General features: G+C 45.2%; 7 protein-coding genes across 7 annotated transcripts; 3 read left to right on the forward strand and 4 right to left on the reverse strand.

The window, feature by feature from the left end:
- Nucleotides 1-543: 543 nt before the first annotated feature.
- PHALS_14884 (uncharacterized protein) lies at nt 544-1,008 on the forward strand. Its single transcript, XM_024717050.2, has one exon. It carries the CDS (start codon nt 740-742, stop codon nt 923-925), a length of 186 nt encoding a protein of 61 aa, XP_024582587.1. The 5' UTR covers nt 544-739; the 3' UTR covers nt 926-1,008.
- A 4-nt stretch (nt 1,009-1,012) lies between these two features.
- On the forward strand, nt 1,013-2,641 carry PHALS_02633 (hsf-type dna; the record flags this gene model as incomplete). Its single annotated transcript, XM_024717051.1, has 1 exon — nt 1,013-2,641. One exon carries the CDS (start codon nt 1,013-1,015, stop codon nt 2,639-2,641), a length of 1,629 nt encoding a protein of 542 aa, XP_024582588.1.
- A 66-nt stretch (nt 2,642-2,707) lies between these two features.
- Nucleotides 2,708-4,372, reverse strand: PHALS_02634 (cell division control protein cdc6; the record flags this gene model as incomplete). The annotated part of the gene is made up of 1 exon (XM_024717052.1): nt 2,708-4,372. The coding sequence occupies one exon, from the start codon at nt 4,370-4,372 to the stop codon at nt 2,708-2,710; it is 1,665 nt and encodes a 554-aa protein (XP_024582589.1).
- A 242-nt stretch (nt 4,373-4,614) lies between these two features.
- Nucleotides 4,615-5,565, reverse strand: PHALS_02635 (Uncharacterised protein family UPF0176; the record flags this gene model as incomplete). The annotated part of the gene is made up of 2 exons (XM_024717053.1): nt 4,615-5,068; nt 5,129-5,565. 2 exons carry the CDS (start codon nt 5,563-5,565, stop codon nt 4,615-4,617), a joined length of 891 nt encoding a protein of 296 aa, XP_024582590.1.
- A 147-nt stretch (nt 5,566-5,712) lies between these two features.
- PHALS_02636 (leu phe-trna protein transferase) lies at nt 5,713-6,597 on the forward strand (the record flags this gene model as incomplete). Its single annotated transcript, XM_024717054.1, has 1 exon — nt 5,713-6,597. One exon carries the CDS (start codon nt 5,713-5,715, stop codon nt 6,595-6,597), a length of 885 nt encoding a protein of 294 aa, XP_024582591.1.
- A 378-nt stretch (nt 6,598-6,975) lies between these two features.
- PHALS_02637 (ras guanine nucleotide exchange factor) lies at nt 6,976-10,330 on the reverse strand (the record flags this gene model as incomplete). The annotated part of the gene is made up of 2 exons (XM_024717055.1): nt 6,976-7,078; nt 7,152-10,330. The coding sequence occupies 2 exons, from the start codon at nt 10,328-10,330 to the stop codon at nt 6,976-6,978; spliced, it is 3,282 nt and encodes a 1,093-aa protein (XP_024582592.1).
- Nucleotides 10,331-11,546: 1,216 nt separating this feature from the next.
- Nucleotides 11,547-12,255, reverse strand: PHALS_02638 (Replication factor A, C-terminal; the record flags this gene model as incomplete). Its single annotated transcript, XM_024717056.1, has 4 exons — nt 11,547-11,651; nt 11,723-11,932; nt 11,990-12,128; nt 12,197-12,255. The coding sequence occupies 4 exons, from the start codon at nt 12,253-12,255 to the stop codon at nt 11,547-11,549; spliced, it is 513 nt and encodes a 170-aa protein (XP_024582593.1).
- Nucleotides 12,256-20,020: the final 7,765 nt, after the last annotated feature.

Consider the following 20,020-nt stretch of genomic DNA (forward strand, 5'->3'; position numbering starts at 1 on the left):
ATAGTGTTCCTGTAATAGTGTTTAAGAGAATTGATGTCTGCACGCAATGGTTATGTCATTTAGAACCGAAAATTGACGGGAGATTGCATCATTGCTAGCCTACAGATCCTTATGGTGTAACTGTTTTTTCGAAGAATTGGTCCACCGCTTGGTGGACCTGGCTACCTGAGAGTCCTCAGCACTTGATCAAATCTTTTGACTTGATTTTCGGCAGAATCCATACTGCTGGCATCTACAAAAACAAACCAGCTGCGTTACGTGACAGGCACTTGTGCAATGTACGGCCATTGAAGCCCAGGTGCTGGCACGAAATTACAGTGTTGAACCATGTTTATGCATCTCAATGTCGCTCCTCCCACCAGGTGTTCCTCGCGTATCACCTGCGATAATGGCGGTATTATTGATACATCCCACCCAGTGCCACACTTTAAATATTATGATAAATTCGAAAATACGTTCAAGCCACTGACTGTCTTGTCTGCCACAACGTATTCTGGCTCACTTGCGTGATATTTAGAAACTTTTCCCGAGACTGTCAATACATGCCCATAATATTCAAAAGGATTAAAATGAGGACTAGAAGTGTCGTTAATGACAGAACATTAAAAAAAAATCTCTGTGGATTCAAAGCTTTCCGCGTCAATGGTACTATCAGTCTTTCCGTCTAGATATATTCCCATCGATACCATACCAGTTTGAAAATCAAAGACTGCATCAGATAGTACAGTCCGTCATCGTAATGTCTTGGACATCTATTCAGTTAATTTGTGTGCCTGCAAAGCCTATTTCCGTCTTTATGTCAAAGTCTGACAATCTTTCGTCCCAACCTTTTGGGCTTGACGTTTTTCAAATCGGCGATGTAGCCAATTTGACTGTGCAAAAAGTGGACTTTAGTCAGCAAAACGAAAACAAAACGGGAAAATAGATCATGTCTCGACGCAGCATCGATTCGAAAGGGGGACCGACTTCACCATCACATTCGAAACTAAGCACGTAGGCAGAGAGTAAAGTTATGGCATCAGAAGACAGCGAAACGATTGAAGGAGAAGTTACGGAGCCTCATCCACTACGAATCTGTGTCATGGCTCCTGCCTCTACTGAACCCGATAGCTTGGACACTCCCGAGAGCTCTGAACGAAACAAGCGACCACGGCGTGAAGAGGCTGCGCTGTTTTTGGAAAAAACATACGAATTGTTGGAGCGCTGTCCATCAGATGTTGCGAGCTGGACGATTAAAGGCGATAGCTTTGTAGTCAAACAGCCTGCAGTCTTTGCGGAGCATGTGATTCCGACCTACTTTAAACATCGCAAATTCAGCTCGTTTGTACGTCAATTAAATCTCTATGGCTTTCGCAAGGTGCGTGCCACGTCGGCATCAGCTTTGATTGACGATATAGAGACTGGAGTGGAAGAAGATGCAAGTCCAAAAGACTGGTGGGAATTTCGTCATGAACGATTTGTCAGAGGTCGAAGGGATCTGCTCTGTGAGATAAGAAGACGTTCTCCGAGTGATACAAGGGTGTCGACACCGCTCGGGATTGGAATTCCCGTAGAACGTGTCGAGTTTGACGAGCTACGGGTTGAAGTGAGCGGCTTACGTGAGGAGATGCAAAAGATACAGCGCACGAATGAGCACCTGACAAGCTTACTGCAGAATTTATTACAGCGATTCAGTAGATCTGAGCCTGATGGTGGCTTTAATTCGAGCCGTCAAGAATTCAATCAGACACCAAACTTTGGCACATCGCCTTCAGTAGCTCGAAGTCAACACAGACCGCTTCCATCTATAACATTACCAAGTCCAACAGCTAATTCTAGTCTCACTGGTCCTCAACAAGCTTTACTACAGCTACGTCAGGGACTTCAGCCTCCCAGTACTCCGCGTGATATCGTAACGCCACGTACTCCTGCTTCAGGTACGTTTCAATTACGCCCACTGCAGTCGCTGATGGTAAAGCTAAGTCCCGGTGGCCGTCCAACTCCGAGTCCTCATCCATCGCATAATTACGTCCGTACCCCATCGTATAGTCAGCAACAGCAAGAGCAACCTAATCGAAACAAATTGCGCTTGTACCAAACAAAATCATCTCCAACTGCGCACAAGTCGCCGCTCAAGCGATTACGCCTCGACTCCACGACTTCCGGTAATGATTTGAACGCAGATTCAAATCTTCGCTCTCCAGAAGATGTGGCAGTGCGAGAACTGAGTCGAATGGCCTCAGACATTCGCACAGAGCTGCTCGCTTGCATTACTGCACGTGTTACGGGCTTTTTGCGCGTTCATCGCGAGCAAACTGATCCAACGCGCGATGCTGATGCCGACGCTGTGGCAAAAGCTGTTGGCTCAGACATTCGTCAGAAACTTGCACTTCTACAAGCATCCACTAGTTCAACGGACCCCATGCTCTTAGATGCCGAGACAACGTGCATGTACCGTGTGGAAATTCTCAAATTCATCTCTCGTGAATTGCCACGTGCCGTTCAAGATGCTGTAGACAAACGTTTACCAAGTTCGGAGAGACTGAAACAGCGTTCAGCCAAAGATCGATCCCTACTTGCGTTGCTCGTGCAAAAGGCACAAAAGGCTCTAGAATGCCAAATGCACTCGGAGACTGCTGCAGTGAGTACCGGACGTCGCTGAATTAACAAACATGTTGAAACAGTAACAATAGTCTTTTCGATATCTCCAGAAGAGAAGGTGCATTTGTTATAATAATAATTGGGATAGCGATGTATCATCTTGTAATGCACAGGATACTTCTGACATTGAGACACAAGAGAAAACCTTTGATGTCCAAAATGTTCGAGTTGAAATGGAAGTAGCTTGATCGCCATGTTTGCTGCTTAGTTGCCTTACCAGTGCGTAGCAGCTGAGCGACGTGAGATGCGTCTGCAATTCGTCGCGCGACAAGCGTGGAATCCACGATGTTTGTGGCTGTTTACGCAAACGTTCGAGTTCTTCACTTACGTGATTCATATCACACTTCCGAAAAGATTTCTTCTTATTGCTTGTGTCGCGACAGGGAGCAAGTGTTGTGATCACATAAAGAAGCAATTTGGCTTGTCGAGGCAGCCGCTTGATTTGGCTAATACTTGGAGATGATAACATTGTTGTTGCACACTGAAAAACGTCCCGAATCATAATTTTCACTTGGGTGTCAATTGGTGATTCCTTCTTTTGACTATTATAGCGCTGAAGCGCATAACGAGCGGACTGCTGAAGCAAGCTGATGGCTAGTCGAGCATCACCCTCGCGAGCTGCTACTTTCCTCGCAATGAGCTCCATCGCACGTGTCTCAATATACGTTGTCACTTCTGTAGTTTTCGCGCTAGTCGACAAAGTACTTTGAACGTAATTAAGCAGAATCACCTTCAATTCCTCATGTGTATACGAGCTAAAAACGACGCGAGGCACTTGTGAGTCAGCATTCGAACCTGTCACGTGTATACGAGATACATGCTCATACATGTCGACACCATTCATGATACACAAGAATTTAACAAGATGAGGCGCGATAGCAGCCCAGCGAACGAAAAAACGAAGCAATTCTTTCACTTTCGGCTGCATACGTACAGGTAGACGCAATAGATGATCTACTTCGTCTAGCACAATTGCAATTGAGTCTCTTGGTCCATTAATATCACAATTAAGTGCTTTGATAAAATTGTCCATCGTAAACGGATCCAGTTGACCAGGCACAATCCACCTTGTTGATGACTTCACCAGTTGCTCAATTACAGCGTACAGAGCTGCAGGATCTGTATACGTGCTACAGTTGAGCTTCACTGCAATTTTATTGCTTGTTTCAACAAAATTTCGCTCTTTTATCGAGCAAGGTGCCACAGATTCGAAACCTTCCTTAATCAGTAGTTCATTTACTGATGAGCTCTTGCCAGTTCCCGGAGGTCCAATAATGAAAAGACTGGACCCATGCTTTGCATTATTTCTCAGCACATTCCGAATACTTTGATGCTCTTTCAGCCGTCCAACGATCGCATTGGCACCACATGCCATTTGTTGTGAACAAAGTCGTTGTAAGATCGTCTGAGGAGCATCAACAGGGTCCAATTTAGCGGGTTTTGTATACTCAAGCGTCCTGCATAACTTTCGTTGCTTATTATCGCCTTTTTTAAGTTTGTTGGGTCCGCGTGAGGTCTTCACAGCACTAAGCGAGGGAATTTTAGACTTAGGGACGTGTGGAGTTAGCAGCAGAGGGGACGTCGAAACATCGTCAAGCTTCCGTTTCTTCAACGCAGGTGGACTATGCGATGTAGAGATATTGACTGTAGCCACCTCCAGCGCACGCAGACGACGTTTTAATTGCTGCGCTAATTCGGGCATAGATTCGCGCTTTTGGGCTCGTGTACGCATTGTTGATTAACGAAAGAGGCGGGCTTTAGGATAGAAATGCAGTCAAAGGCGCCAGTCAAAATGGCGCGAAATCATTTTGACGAATGACATTGCAGTATGCACTTTTAATGATTTACGCGTCAATCAGAAAAAATAAAAGCCGAATCTGTCTTATTTTAAAAAATTACTATACAAACATAAATTTCCTCAAGATAATATTTATGGAGACTTCAAGTTATCAACAAATTTCATACATGATTGTATTACGGCTTCGTCTCTAAGCAACGAAAGTCCTGCTTGCCATATTTGCAATACGGACAATGTACATTTGGTGTGTAATCTAATGAGTGTTGATCTTCCTCAGTGAGTGGACTGCGACAATTAAAGCAGGAGATGACCGCTGCCTCGGTAAGATCTGGCTTTAATGCCACACGGTCATCAAATATGTAACAATCACCTTTATAATGCGCACCCCCCACTTTTTCAAAATATTTCAGAATACCACCATCCAATTGATAAACCTGTGTGTGGCCCTCTTTCAGCAATGCATACGATGCCTTTTCACAACGCACGCCACCAGTGCAGAACATGACAATAGTTTTGTCTTTAGGTACCTGCTGTAGCTGCGTCCTTGCTTCATGAGGGAATGCGCGAAAGCTCTTGATATTTAGGTCCAAAGCGTTTTCAAAAGTGCCCAACCTCACTTCGTAGTCGTTCCTGTATGAAACAGTCCATCGTCAGACTTTTCCCAAATTACGGTTGTTGCTGTTACCCCACCTTGTATCTAATACCACCATGTCTTTACCGTTATCCATCCACGTTTTGAACTCTTCAGCCGAGACATGTGCTGCCAATCCGTCGACAGCAGGATTTACTTCATCCATACCCATAGAAATCACCTCCTTTTTGATCCTCACCAGCATCTTTGGCAACGTCATACGATCAGAAAAGGAGTCTTTGAAATCCAAACCTTTCATATCTGGGTGCAGATTCGCGATGACCACCTTCATGGCCTCGACAGCTCCTGACGTCCCCGATAGACGAATGTTCACACCTTCAGTAGATAATAAAATTGTTCCACGCAGCTTCATTTCTGTATAGTGGCCTGCAACTTGTAAAAGCTGTTGCTTGAGCATAGGCAGCTGATCCGAAGCGAGTGTACAAAATCCATAGGCCGACGCGTTCACATATGCATACTTTGACTGTTCTGCCATCCTTTCACGAATACTGTACAAAGTACCGGTACTACATGCTCGAAGTCTCATTCAGTATGATAAAGTAATATGATATTTATCCCTTTTAATAATAATAATTGTTGTTACTTTATTCATGATATACTTCACATAGACACAATCCGAATCATGGAACCTACAACTGTACAGACGCGACGGTCGGACGCTGACTATGTGCCCACGCACTTGCGGCAGTATGTGTTCCATTCGCAAGATGATTTTTACGTCTCTCGTCACTTCGATCCGTTGCTAGTGAGTCACCTCATGTACGAAGGTTTCGTGCCGATTGCCTCGGAATTTCAAGACACTTGCTTCTTGTTGCCCAAGCTGCACCTTCAGCGCTGCGTGCTGCTATACAAGCCAAGTACACCCGCACACGTACCAAAGATCGTTCAAAAGCGCTCAAAGAAATATAAATTTATACTCAATCGAGACTTTGATGGTGTCGTAGCAGGCTGTCACGAGAAACATGGTATTCCGTGGTTATACCCACCAATTGTGAAGAGTTTTAAAACCTTATTCCAGGCCGGAGATGATGGCATAGAACTTTATCCTGGCAGTAAAGTTCGCTTTTTTACAGTAGAGCTTTATGATGTCATTACGGACTCGCTAGTTGCTGGAGAGCTTGGATATACTGTCGGCAGCGTCTATACGAGTTTAACAGGCTTTAGTCGAGAAAATGGTGCAGGAAGTGTTCAGCTTCATGCGCTAAGTAAATTTTTATATTTGGCGGGCTTTAAGATGTGGGATTTAGGCATGTCCATGGATTATAAACTGGGACTAGGGGCTATAAATTTGGAACGAAACGAGTTCTTAAACGAACTGTACAAACTGCGTCCGCAAGAAGTGCTGATGAAACTGGATGAGAGCAAAAATGAAGGTGATGTATGCAAGGGTGTGTTAGTAAGAGCTCTTTTCGACAATCACCGACTTCCAAATGGATGTGTTAAACTGGATGGAAAAGAGCAATTGGCTAAAGAGGCTTCCAAGAACGCTAAAGAAGATTCAGAGTGATAAATTGCGTCAAGGTAGCGCAAATCGAAAGGTATTATCTGATGCGCTAAAAGTTGTGGTGAAGGGCAAGTCTGAAGTAAGCGTAAGCCAACAAGAAATCGATTCTAATGGCTGCAACGCTTGCTCACAATGAATTGCTGCTGTCGTGATTGTATGATAGGAAAATTTCGAGCTTTGATTATCTACGCGAAAAACAATTGTTTGCAATTTTCACAGACAATTGTCATTTTGTGAGATAATCAAACATCATGCGTTGGCTCAGATTATAGCACTCTTTTGTACATTGCGGAGGAATTTACAACCTGCTGCAGTAGCAGGACTGAAGATTATGTTGTCACTGTTAATGGTTCCTAATCCGACAATCAAAGAGCAACGTGGTCACAGAAAACCCGCCTCGGATAAACTGTTGACAAACAAGATACTTTCTTGCGTATTAGCGTTACGTGCCAGTTGATACAGAACCGAGCTGTCTTTTCTGATACTGAGTTTACAAACAGAATCACGGCACTATTAGTGCTTATCAGGTGACAAATTAAAATGTTTGAGAAACTTACGTGTCAATTCGATGTCGAATATGGATTTGATTTTTTTTGTCGTGCCGCAAAATGCCACGTCCTTTTCTCGAAACACCACTCATCCCATTGCCACTGCCATTTGCCCCAGTGTTGGGTGGCACATAGTTGAAATTCTGTACATCAATCGCATCACTGATCACTCGGTAGATTTTGCGAAATTTATGCCAATTAACAAGTCCGTCTTCCACCGATTTCATCGCTTCCTCATACGTAAACAGATCCTTGACTAGAATAAACCAGCACGCAAGGCGCGGCTGTCCTTCAGCCAATCCAAACGCTTGACGATAGCTGCGGTAGTTCTCATCAGGTGAGCATAATTGCTGGAGACACTGATACTTCTCCGATGCAGCTGCACTCACCAAACTCCACGTTGTGTTTAGCTGCCGAATGCAAGGAGCTGAGAGTCCTGTGGAGATCTCAAAAAGGGAATTAAAGTTATTCATTTGGTAGCAATGGTCGGCGGTATCAATGAACAGTGTGATCATCTTAGCACGTTCCACAGCTTGTAATTGCGGGTGCAGAATCTCGCTCGACACCCATTCAGCTATAGCGTCAAATAATTCGATCAAAGCCATGACATGTGGGGCATCGCGGTGTTTGTTTTCACGTGTCCACGCTTTGTTTGTAAGTTCACGAGGGTTCAGCTTGGCGAAGTACTGCTCTGCCTCGATGAGCGTCAGCTGATCAGCCAGCTCTTGAGCAGTCAATCCGGTTAAAGGCTCGACATTGCCATAACTGATCCGAGCACTTTTGCGAGATGTTGCGGTTAGTCGAGCACGTTGCAGTGTATCCTTGATAAGCTCATCAAAGCCATTGGCAATGTTGCCACTGCCATTCGCTCTGTTCATAGTTTCACTGCTGCCATTCGTTTTATTCACAGCTTCAGTATTGCCAGTGGCTCTATTAACAGCCTCAGCACTTCCAGTCGTGATACCTCGCGCAATCTTGGGAGCCACAGCTGCGGCGATAGGCACAGCGCCAGAGCGGACTGCCCGATCTCGTGAAGCTGCTGCTGCCACAGCTGAGTCGTCTATACCATTGGGAACTGACCGACTTCGAATCTGAATAATGTCTACATGAGGGTTCTTGGAGCGAAGTTTTACCATCGACCGCTCACGCTTCGGGTCTGAAGACGACCGTGGCAACGCTAACTTTGTACAAATTCGGGAAGATACTTCTCCATGGTCATTATGGCGTTCGATAACTGATGCTGCAGCGCTCAAAGGGTCGTCAACTGCTGGCCTTGAACCTGCTCGATCTGGTATCGACGAAACCGAAGAAGAAGTCACCAACATCAGAGGTGTAGATACTTTAGCTGGGCCTCTCTGCGACTGAGCCTTTGCTTGCGCTTGAGTATGCGCTTGGGTAATTTGGGCTTGTTGTGCTTGCTGTTTTAAAGTTGACAATACCTGTGCAACAGTCAGCAGCAAAGTTTCCGCGTGTCGGCGAACGGAAGGAATCGGTGACGATTTCTCAATCTCTTTTAACAATGCTATAAGTTTCTTTTGTGCCTTGCGATCATTAGCAAGATCCTGCTCAATAAATGTGCTTTCTTTGATCCAAAATTTAAGAACACTTAGGAGTCGCATTATCGAGACATTAGCTTCCATACCCGTATTAATATCGGACTTGGCAGTCGAGACGGACGTCACGTTGGATGACCGTTGCTCGTTTTCCTCTTCAAGAGTTATCTGATCAAGCAGTCGCTGTATTTCTTCAAGACGTTCGGCATCAATATTTCCACAAAGTGACAAAACAGCGGTGTAGCGTTTTAGCAACTTTTTGATAAAATCATAAGGGGAACAGAACGAGCGATATGTTAAAAGGAACACATCTCGAAATTCGGTATCAAATTGATGAGCATCCGTGAGATGTGCAATGAGTTTACCGAGTGATGCATGCGAGATCTCTCGTTTTCCGCCCATGCCGCGGGCCGAGCTTTCATAGCGGATACGCACAGGACGAGGCTTGGATATTTTCTCGTCTGAGGAATTTTTGTCACGATGAGGAATTTTACGAGCCAGTGCACGCGGAGTAGTTGGACCCATCTGTTCGTCTGAAGACAGTGATAGAGGTGGTGGAGGTGACGGTGGTGGTAATCCTCCTATTGTTCGTGGTGACACTGGTTGTTTTGAGCCCCGTGATGAGCTTCGTGTTCGTATTTTCACTTTTATTGACGTTTTGTCATTTCCGCGTGTCCGTCTAGTAGCCACGATCTCATCCGGTGGTGGAGGACTCTCTAAAAGCTGGTGACTGCAACAGTTACTATACAATCGTCTTGATGACGATGGCTCTCTTCTAGCTCGTTCATCATCTGTGCCTCCAGAAATCGACCTCTGCAATCGATGCTGCCATTTTTCCAAGGTGCTTGTAGATCGTTGTATACTCGCAGACAAGCCATGGGTAAGTGGACTACTCGATTTCCATCTTGGGCTACTTGTAGCACTAGCCTTATCCACACTTCGACAAAATTGTTGATTAGGAGACAAAGGTATCGTTGCGAGTCCCACCGATGTCCGACGTGCTGCACTGCTGCTTGCAGGTGCTGTAGCTCGTCGCTTCACGACCATTCTCGAGGGTTTAATAGTTACAGGTTCTTGTCTCTGCTGTTCTGTAACCGTATTTTCCTCCTTATCACTAGCTTGTCCACCTGATGATGAGCACGAATCGTGCTCAGATGCAGGAAGCGGTGACACTAATAAGTTAAGACCAGAATCACTAGATACCTGACCATCGCCAGCATGGGCATCTCTTGATGGTTGACGTCGGTGACGACTATGACTGGCTTGATAAGACGGAGACCGTCTGTCGTTCTTTGAATCATTTACTGGCTGATTATGGGATGTATGGTGACGAGCACGTCTAAAGGTATTAGGTACAGCAGCGGATGAAATGTCTAATGACAGCGAGGTGGTCGATGAAGACGTTGACGTGACAGTGGAATCTCCTGTGCACTTTCGATCCCGTTGTCTTCTAGATTGAGCGTCAATTGCAGCAACTGATGATGACAACGACGAGCTTTTGACACTTGTAGTACTAGCTTCAGCTTTAATGCTGCTGTTGCTGACACTGGCGTCGGAGGGCAGCAAATTGCGCGCCACAAGCAAAGGCGCTCGATCTGTAGCAACTGTGACCGCTGCCGGGTGGTTATGTGCCATCAAATATTACCTGATGGAAGTGATAGAGGTTATGTTATGTATAGACGTATAAAGTGTAAGCGGGAGAGCGCAGTGACGTTGTCTTCGCGGCAATTGCGGGGAACTCTGTCTCTCGTCCGAAAGAATGTGAATGTCCGATTTTTGCTCATACAAAAGTGCAGATTTACGATTGGATCATAATAGAAGATAATCGTCGTATGGTGAGTACAGGGTACACTGAGGTACTCTCAGCGGACGATGGCGTACGAAATTTGTCTTTTTACTTCTATACATTGAGCAAGAGCATGACCGAGGAGGCAACATATGCACTTAGAGTCGTGCATGGTGAGAAAGGGTTGAAATCACTGACGTAGAGGGTCCTTGGAACGATAGTACGTTTTGACACGAAAAGCCATGTCAAAACGTACTATCAATTCTCTAATTGCATCACCACTTAGCAGTTAAAATTCAAAAAGCTCGGAGACTCATTCAAATCTCGAAATATATAGCAATGCCCTGACATGTATGCAAAGTTTATCATAAGTAGCCTACCCAGAGGCATGTGCATTCCCGTTAAGTGCAATCACTATCGTTGTGATGCCGCCGAGGATGTAGATCTAAATCTCCACACGAAGGAATTTGCTATAGTTGTCAACAAGATCGCTATTTGTCAAGGGGATGACTAGCGATCTTGCACGATCTCTAAACTATATATTATTTTCAATAATGGGATATCGAAACTATGCCACTATGCTTGTTGTCATCGATTTTAACTCAATGCTCTCACTTTCCTGATACATAAAGTGAAGTAGAACAACCATAAAATGCGTTGAGTTTGTACTGCATCCTTAGCGATCGGTATCAATCAGATTCTAAAAGAATTACTAGATATGCGCTATATGTCGAAACTCGCGCAGAGTTCATTAGATAGCCATAAAAATACGTGGCTGGAAGAACCAAACAAGCACTACACTTGCTCTCGCAATCGAAAAGAAAGATGACATCACTCATTCAGTCTGGAGTACCCATATAGACCATCATCCGCTCAAGCAGCGTGTAAAATAGCATCTGGAGTACCCCTAACAGCCGTTATAAGTGACGCAATGAGTAGATCAGCTTGATAGTACAAGAAACGCGACAGTCCGGATTTGATAGTATCGCTCATATCAAAAGGCGACCAGAAATTTATATTAATGCTAACAAAAGATAATTCTAATACAACTTTTCACTGCTTACATTAGCGCTGTTGCATCTGATCGATTAGATTGATGGCGAGCTTCGCAGCTGGTTCAGGTAAAAGCTGGGGGATAAGCGGCTCTATTTTAGTTATTTTAAGATCACGCTGATCACATGAAGCAAAAGTAAACATTAGGATCAAATTCGACGCGACACAATTTTTAAGCACATAATGACCTGAAAATGCTTGCTCTTCTTGGGCGCTGGGCGCTGAAAGGAAAATGACACGTGTAATCCCACAAGCAGCTCCTTAAGCACTTGAGGCAAGGTCGGGTACTTGAACAAGAGATTGCTCTTCATATTTAAGGCTGAGACGCCTAGCAGCGCTTCTGCCACTTCGTCAAACAGCATCGCGTCAACTACTTTTGATCCGGACACAAGTCGCAGCTAGCAGCACAGGATGCTCGTTAAGTGAGGAAACAATTCACGCTTTTTATGACGCACTTGTAATCGATACTTGAATTGCAGTTGGTTTTGAGAACAAGTTAGGCCACAAGACGCGCAATGTACAGGAAGCTCCATTCCTGTGTTAGAAACGAATTGGTCTTTCATGGAAATGTAACATCGAGGACACGCTGTGTAGCTGCAATAAATACGTTGGACTTTACTAATTTTTATTAAGATACTACGCAAATTAACACAGCACTTTACATCATGTCATCAAGCGACGCTTTCGTAATGACTCCACCCGGTACGAACTCGGTCGCCATTTTAATTCTTGGACAGCATCACTTTTTTATCGCATGATAATTTGAAATAAGAGGATTTGCATTTGACAAAAGTTGTCCACTCCAAACAGCTTGGCACCAAAATGAAATAGGTACAAATACCAATCTACCGGTAAATGGGTAACGTACTCAAAGGGTTTCAAGAAAAACAGTTCAAGCCAAAAAATGATGGAGATGCAGGCGCTACGGAGTCAATTCGCTTGATTTGGAAGCAGCGGTGAATCACCGAGAGCTAGACATGTATTGTAACATGTACAAGTAGCTTACGCATTTGTACAATTGTGCACAATGCAATATTACCCGGTAATTGACAGCTTGCGTTGAGCCTTTGTGTTTTTTTTAAATTGGTATTTTTGATCGTGATTAGAATCCGTAACGCAAAGGTTTGTGGAGCACGTGAACTGGTCAAAAAATGCAGACGCTTCCAGCAATAAAATGTTGTGAATTTATTCAGTGTTAGAGGTTTTCATACCGCTCCCGGATAATGTGTACGAATTCAATTTCTGTGCGATGTACACGGCTACCGCATTGCATTTGATAACACTTATAGTCATTCCTACAACCACATCGCAGAAGAATGTTGCTTTTGTGAGCATGTAATACAAGCAATTCGAATATTTGCCTTCGGGACAACTACCTTTTTTGAGAGAATCAAGTAATTGCTGGTGCCGGGCCATATGCAGTAGCCGTTTGTCCGATTGTTTTTGCCCAGGAAGCAGACCCTCAACCAGGCGCCGATAGCACCCAACGTGAGGTCGCTGTTTTTATCAGTGTTCTCGTCATTGAGATCAGTCACAAAATAAAATATTTAATGTCTGAGGAGATTTGGATGACCATGAACTCGTTAATGCCCTAAATGAGGCAAAAGCACGTCACATTTGCAAATTTCAAAGTGATTTAATGTACGCACGAAAACTTCATCGCGGCGATTCCAGCGTGAACGGATTCAAGGCGACAAGTTTTGCGGGTGTGCACATCTCCTAGCCATCCATATCGAGTGTATTCTTGACATTGTTCATGTTTCGAAGGACACCATAACTAGAAAACTATGCCTGGGAATTTAGAGTTCTTCTTTCGCAATGGAATCAGACTCTCATACCCGGGGCGGCTATAGTTTTATCTTCACAATCTTGGGACAAGTGTAATGCACAACAAAGCTGTAACAAGAATCGCCCGTCCGTGAACACTTACATCCTAAGAAAGGCTAAGGTCAACTGACACGCCTCAACGCGTCCTGCTCCCTTTCAGCAGGACGTTGACGTACGTAAAGAAGAGGAGAGATGAAGTGAAGTTTATTCTTGTAGCCAATAGGCTGTTGACCTCCCTGACCTGATAAGTATTCTGAGACAACAGAACTGAAAGGGGATATACAACTATACAGGGTGTACAGTTAATGTTATACACGCAAAGTATGTTGTACACTGCCCATAACGCAAAAGTGAATTTTCCCAAATTTGATAAATATTTTTCAAATCTTTTTCCTATTCTATTTTCGTGCTTTACATCACACTGTCAACCACAATCCACACGCTTGCTCTACATGAGATCTCCGTCACCATCGAACTTGAATCTCCATTTCAACGCCACGTCATTCAACGCATTTGCGCTATCGCGAACTTGAACATCACGACGACGTTTACGAAAGATATGGTAGATCCACCTTTGCGTTTGGCGAACTCCGCAGTCAAATGTGGAGGTCGACCGATGACGCAAGTCGCGTATTATTGCACCATGGGGTCGATTATTCGTGCTGAAGGTGAGCCCCGAAGCCTCACGTATGTTCCAAACGTCCAGCAATCCACTCTGAATTTTATCCAGACAACCGACGCTGGATTCTGGGCATGGGTCCATGCGTCCAAATCCATGGACATCCTCCGTTACCAAAACGCAAGCACCGCTGCTGACATGTTGAAGATGCGCGATATGCGTTAACGATTTTTGCATTTGACAATGCAGAATCGGGTCCACTCCAATATCGAGGAAGCTCGCGAAGTGCGCTCGGTCACCAGCCAACTTCACGATGAGAGGATAGGGGGAGAAGAGTGAGGGGCAGATTCCCTAAGCGGATACCGTCTTTGGACTTGTATCAAACGCACGAACGATGCTGTAACAGTCGCGACGAATACGCGTTCGAGGCTCCCATGTCTTCTCGCTCGCCGGGTAACCCAGCCATTTCACAAAGGAGCTGCTTCCGATCACGGACGTTTTCTCCGCCACCACATTCTCAACATGGTAGTATCGAATTTCTTGCTCACTGAGAAGAGGGGGAAGATGGCCGGAGTGGTTGCTTCGTCTGTGACTGATCCACAGCCTTCGTCCGGCTTGTAACTGACTTTGACGAAGGTCGAGAAGCTTCCGCCGCTGATGGACGAGCGGCTGATCGAGTTGACCGATCGTGTCGTCGATTAGCTAATGCGTGTAGGATAACCGACAGATTCTTCGCGATGTCGCGACTTCCCATGGCGTCATGGAAATTAGCCTGAGGACGCAATCGTGGGTCGTACCCACCGATTGGAGCAGGATCTTCATGCTCTTCCGCCTGTTGCGGCTGCTTCGGCTGATAATGCAGGGCCTCCTGCCATACAATCTATCTCTGTTTCGGGCGTTCCCAACTAGTCCCGTCATCTCGAAGGCTATGCAGAGGCGACGACGCCAAGGGGGGCTCAACATTCGACCCTCGTGTCGAAGCCGTGGGTCTAAAGCCACATCTGAATGAGTTTGTGGTACATTCAGGCTGGAAATCGCGTCGTCGCGATGGTAGCGCTTGAGGAGCGTCAGATGGTTTTTAGCCAGCTTGGCAAGGCAATAGTACAGGCATTCCCATTCAATGACACTATCCGGAATGGGCCGATGAAGCGAGGTAAAAAGTTCGAGTTTCCAAGCTTGAGACTGCGTCGTCTGATAGGATCTTAGTATTATGTAGCACATAATCCTCCACAATACACTTTGTCGTGACGACCTGGTCTATCTGCGTATTTCGTTTGCAGATCTTGCGCATTCACCATTGCTTCTCGCACCCGTGTGATCACATTCACACGACTCATGATGAATGAGTTCAGGGCGTCCTTGGATTTGCGCTTCACATGCGCATCATAGATTGTATAAATTTGGGGTTCGGCGAGCTCCTTCCCCGCTTATATAAAGGTACACTACCCATCGCACAAAGCGGTAATTGCGGGTGTCGCAAGTCATAGATGAAAATTGGCTTAAATTTGGCGAATAGATATATTGAATAAATGGTAGTGCCAAACTCATTCCGCGAGTTTTCCGCACAGAAACTTCTCAACATATCACCGATCACTCGGTTGGTATGCTTTGTTTGCCCATCGGTCTCCGGGTAGACTGCTGTGGACATATCCAAGCGAGTGCTTAGGAATTGGATTTTTTCAAAACGCCACTCGTGAATCGTGATTCACGAGCAGAGACGATGGCGTCTGGTAACCCATTATTGCGAAACACATGATGAATTAACCATCCATCCAAACATTCGGCATCGATGAATTCACTCGATGAATTCACTACACTGAGCGATGCGAACCATCTAGCTGAGTCTGTCAACATAGTCGAGCAACACATTGTGGTCGTCGGCATTTTAGTGGAAGCCGAAAATAGAGCCGAGACCGGTTGACTTCCAACAGTCAGTAGGAAAGTTGAAGATTGTGCAGTGGCAGTTGCGTGAGCCTTGTGCTCTTCACGCGCTGACAGACATCGCATGTCTTCACGTATCGTACCACCCACTTGTACACCAAAATTGGGCACTGAGAGATCGGAATGCCTTCTCACGGCCAAAGTGACCGACCAATGGCGTATAATGCGCCTCGTACACTCCAAATCATCGTTGTGGGAAACCACAATTTGTGGCTCGTCATAACGTGCAACTTCATTATGAAGGAGACCATCCTTCCACGCATAGCGATGCAACCTTGATCTCAAGCAACCAGGAAGCCTGTCATGGTATTTCATATCACTCAATAACAAAGCTTTGATGATCGTATCACATGTATTGTGTTCGACTGAGAGCCGATCTTTACGGTAAAGATTAATCAAACTTAGTCTTAGTACACATTGCATAGCACCAGGTTGAACATGTCTTGTGTTCATCCGCAAGCAGGTGGTCAAGCAGAACACATTTTTCTATCGTGTGGTATTGAATAAATTTCAAAGTACTAAAGCATAGCAAATGTTCATCATCAACATACGCTCGGTGTATCATATCCTTTCGAAAAAAAACAGCTCAGAATCGGGTCAACGCAACAATGCGTCTGCCAGCACGTTCAGTTTACCTGGTTTGTACGCGACCGTGAAGTTGTATTCTGCGAAGAACGACAATTAGCGAGCCATTCGCTGTGACGAGTGAGGTGACTGAACTGCATAACGCAAGCGTGATCCGTGTAGACGACAATCGGAATTGAACCCAAGAGGCGAACACGACACTTTACCAGTAGATTTTTTATTGCAAAAGCTCACTGTCATGAAAAGTGTGGTTCTTTTCTGCTAGCCTCAGCTGTCGCGATTGAAATGGCACAACACGATCGTGTGCTTCTGAGCCATTTTGCAATAATGCACAACCGATGGAAACGCAGAAGCGTAACGCACTACGCTATGCGGGCTTGTATCATCTAGTAAAGCAATCCATGGTGCTTCTAATAAGCTGTTCTTGAATCGGGTGAATGTTTCTTCACATGTTGATGACGTATGTACTTCGTCAGCAAGTTTGATAGCGGGTGTACCAGATCCGCGTAATTACGCGAGAAGTGATTCAGGTAATTGGAAAAACTAATCCGTTTCCTCAAATTCCTATAATTTGTAGCACCGACCGCTCCATGATTGCTTTGACCTCCTCAGAGTCTGCACGAACACCGTGTTTACAAACATAACAACCGAGAACCGGCACTTCGTAAGCACCAAAAAATACACTTTGAAAGATTCGCTTACAACCAATGTTCTGCGCGTATATTCCAGCAGCGCACGGAGGTGCACCAAGTGCACTCCTTCGGCACATATTCCACCTTCGTCCTTTAAATGGACAAAAATATCTTCAAGGTATTTGAAAAAAGCGTTGCAGTGGTTAAAATAGATGTGAGACCGATCGATTGAGCTTTGCTGGGAGATTGGATAGTCCCTGTAGCATCACAAACCACTCCCATAGCAGTACTAGCAGCCATCAAAGGAACACCCTCCTTCCTAATTAAGGTTTTGTATTATCATTGGACAAATCAAAATCACGGAACTGCTTACAGCCAGACGTTCGGTAAATGATGTCATCCTCACGTTGAATCGGCGTTTGCGCAGGAACTGTTACATTACTAACTTGTTATAGGCGTGTACAATACGTCAATTACCATTTGGTTTACGCTTACAAAACGTCAGTGCGCTGTGAAGGGGCTTGTTCCCCCTCATCAACGCTACAGCTTGCTTTTGAGTAAAGAACTTATCAATTTATTCATTTGTTTCCTCGACAATGGCCACTATCGATTCACTGCAGGCTTTAAACCAGGTTCACGATCAATTTGTTTCGAACCCCACGTGCGGGTGGAGGACCGGTAGGCGGGTTCGCACTAAGGATGTCATACTTGTATTCCAAAACAAGCGAGTAATAAGAATCAGTTTTGATTCCTATGATCCAGCCGATACTTCACACGCTGGCAAAATTTCTGGAAAACCGAAGCATCCATATCCAATGATAAGCGTAGCCCTGCTGAGTCGACCTTTGCAATGCCATCACGCTTGAAGTCGCGTAAGAAGTCATCGTTAATAACTTTCTCAAGGTGCAATAGCTCTTCCATCGTCGGCATCGGTCCCGAAAGACATATGTTTTTGAAACCTCACGCCCAGTCGTTGAATCCAGAATTCGTGGCCCAGCATATTCGCATGCTGAATTTTAATCACGGAAAGAAACACGCACGACCAGCTTAACCGCGGACTCAACCGCATCTAAAGCAGAAGTATCAACACCGCAATCAGCAACGGGTGGTAGCGTCACCTTTGGGGTCAGTTGTACCCACTGAACCACAATCCAACGCCACCACTGTATTAGCGGAAGTATTAGCCTATCCAACCACAGTCGATTCCTTCGACTTTTTATTACACACTTTTGGCAATATTCTTCTGTCTTGAGGGGGGCGACAACCGGCATCTCTCTGTCACGAATTTCAAATGGACAAATTGCCATGCCCGCAAACGATTTCTTCGTTTTCAAGTTACTAGTTCCTGACATCTCTTGATCCATCCACACACTTCCTGAGTGGATACTCGCGGCCACTCCATACGACTTCGTATTTTCCCTGACCTGGGGAATGACATATACAATTTTAGTGTGGATCATTTCTAGCAGCATACGACTGCCTAGCGCTAAGCGCTTCTTCTGGCGCATAGTGAAATTAGGTTCATTGCTCCCACGAATGTCACTTACGCAAAGAAAGCTACTCCCAATCGCTTTTGATCGCCAATCCATCCATGGATCGCGCTTTTCAAGCTACAGTATACCCAAAATCCGGTCATACCGTTTGTCCATCTCAAGGATTGTAAATACTTTCTTACAATTAAAGTCTTCAAACTTCACATGATGATTTTTCGTCGCGGTTACCACTGCATCAGGGGCCGACTTCACTGAGATAAAGCTGTTGCTTCTATTCAATGCATTTAAAAGCACTGAAATGTTTCCAGCGTTACTTTGCTACGCGCGTATTTACGCGCTTCGCATGAGTCAATCAATACTTTAAACGGACGACCGTAACCTTCACACATGCTGCGACCATGCTAAGACTACTCAGTCATTAACGAAGGACATTGATTTAAAGGGCTAAACCCTCGTGAGTGATTCTACCACCTCACTGGCAAGAATTTTTAAATGCCTCAGAAGACGTAGGGCGGTCTACTAGGTACCGGCGTTTCCCGAACGCCTCGTGGTACTTGCACCATATGACTCGAGACCAATTCGACGAGCACCGTATTGAGAGTTTCGTCTCCCACGTGGACAATTGCTGACATCCGTAATAGCAAACTTTCTGTCTACGGACAGTCGCCGCGCTAGCGTCAATTGATTCCAAATTTGTGGTAGCAGCAGTCACTGCTTCAATCGGGCTGACATGTTTGACGCTGACAATAGTCTTTACGCAACGGACCCGTAATTGCATATTCCAGGGTCGTGGGGCTGGCTGACGAATTCAGTCTTAGGAGGACCAAAAGTAAACCCTTTCATTAGCACAGTGAACAGCACTGCCTCCTGAAGTGGTTTGCTTGCTATACTGGCACGAAGATCACGTAGGTTCTGAGCATAGTCGAACAATGTACTGGCGTCTTGAATTACCTCGTGAAGAGTAATGGAGGTGTATAAAGATAATCTCAGATTGGATAATAATATCAATTGTGGGCACATGCAAAAACCGATCGTTGTCAAATTGCCACATTTGGCGGAAGGAACATCGAATATATGGCTCAAATCAACTCTTGACATGTGGCAAAGTAGCCGCGGCAGTTTTCTTCCCATGTCATCGCCCATCCTTTACACGGCCATCCAAATGCGACAAGGCAAAGGCCACTTGACTACAGCCATCACAAATTTGAGCCATCGTGATAGCGATGTCCATTTTCGCTGCCAGAACGCAAACTTTTCATTTTTGTTCCTGTGAAGCTTTCACCTTCATTTTCACGTTTTTTTGGGACGTTTCGTGTGTTTGGACTGGAGCCGGGCTGCCGTAGCTTTGCGCTTTGAGGAAGCGTAAGTTAGGTCACCGACCTCTCGTTC

The sequence above is a fragment of the Plasmopara halstedii genome, assembly GCF_900000015.1.
Source record: "Plasmopara halstedii genome assembly, contig: Scaffold_2061, whole genome shotgun sequence".
In the NCBI taxonomy this organism is placed as follows: Eukaryota; Oomycota; class Peronosporomycetes; order Peronosporales; family Peronosporaceae; genus Plasmopara; species Plasmopara halstedii.

What these genes read in the sequence shown, in the direction of transcription:
- PHALS_14884 (XM_024717050.2), top strand. Translation starts at nt 740, where the DNA reads ATGTCTTGGACATCTATTCAGTTAATTTGTGTGCCTGCAAAGCCTATT.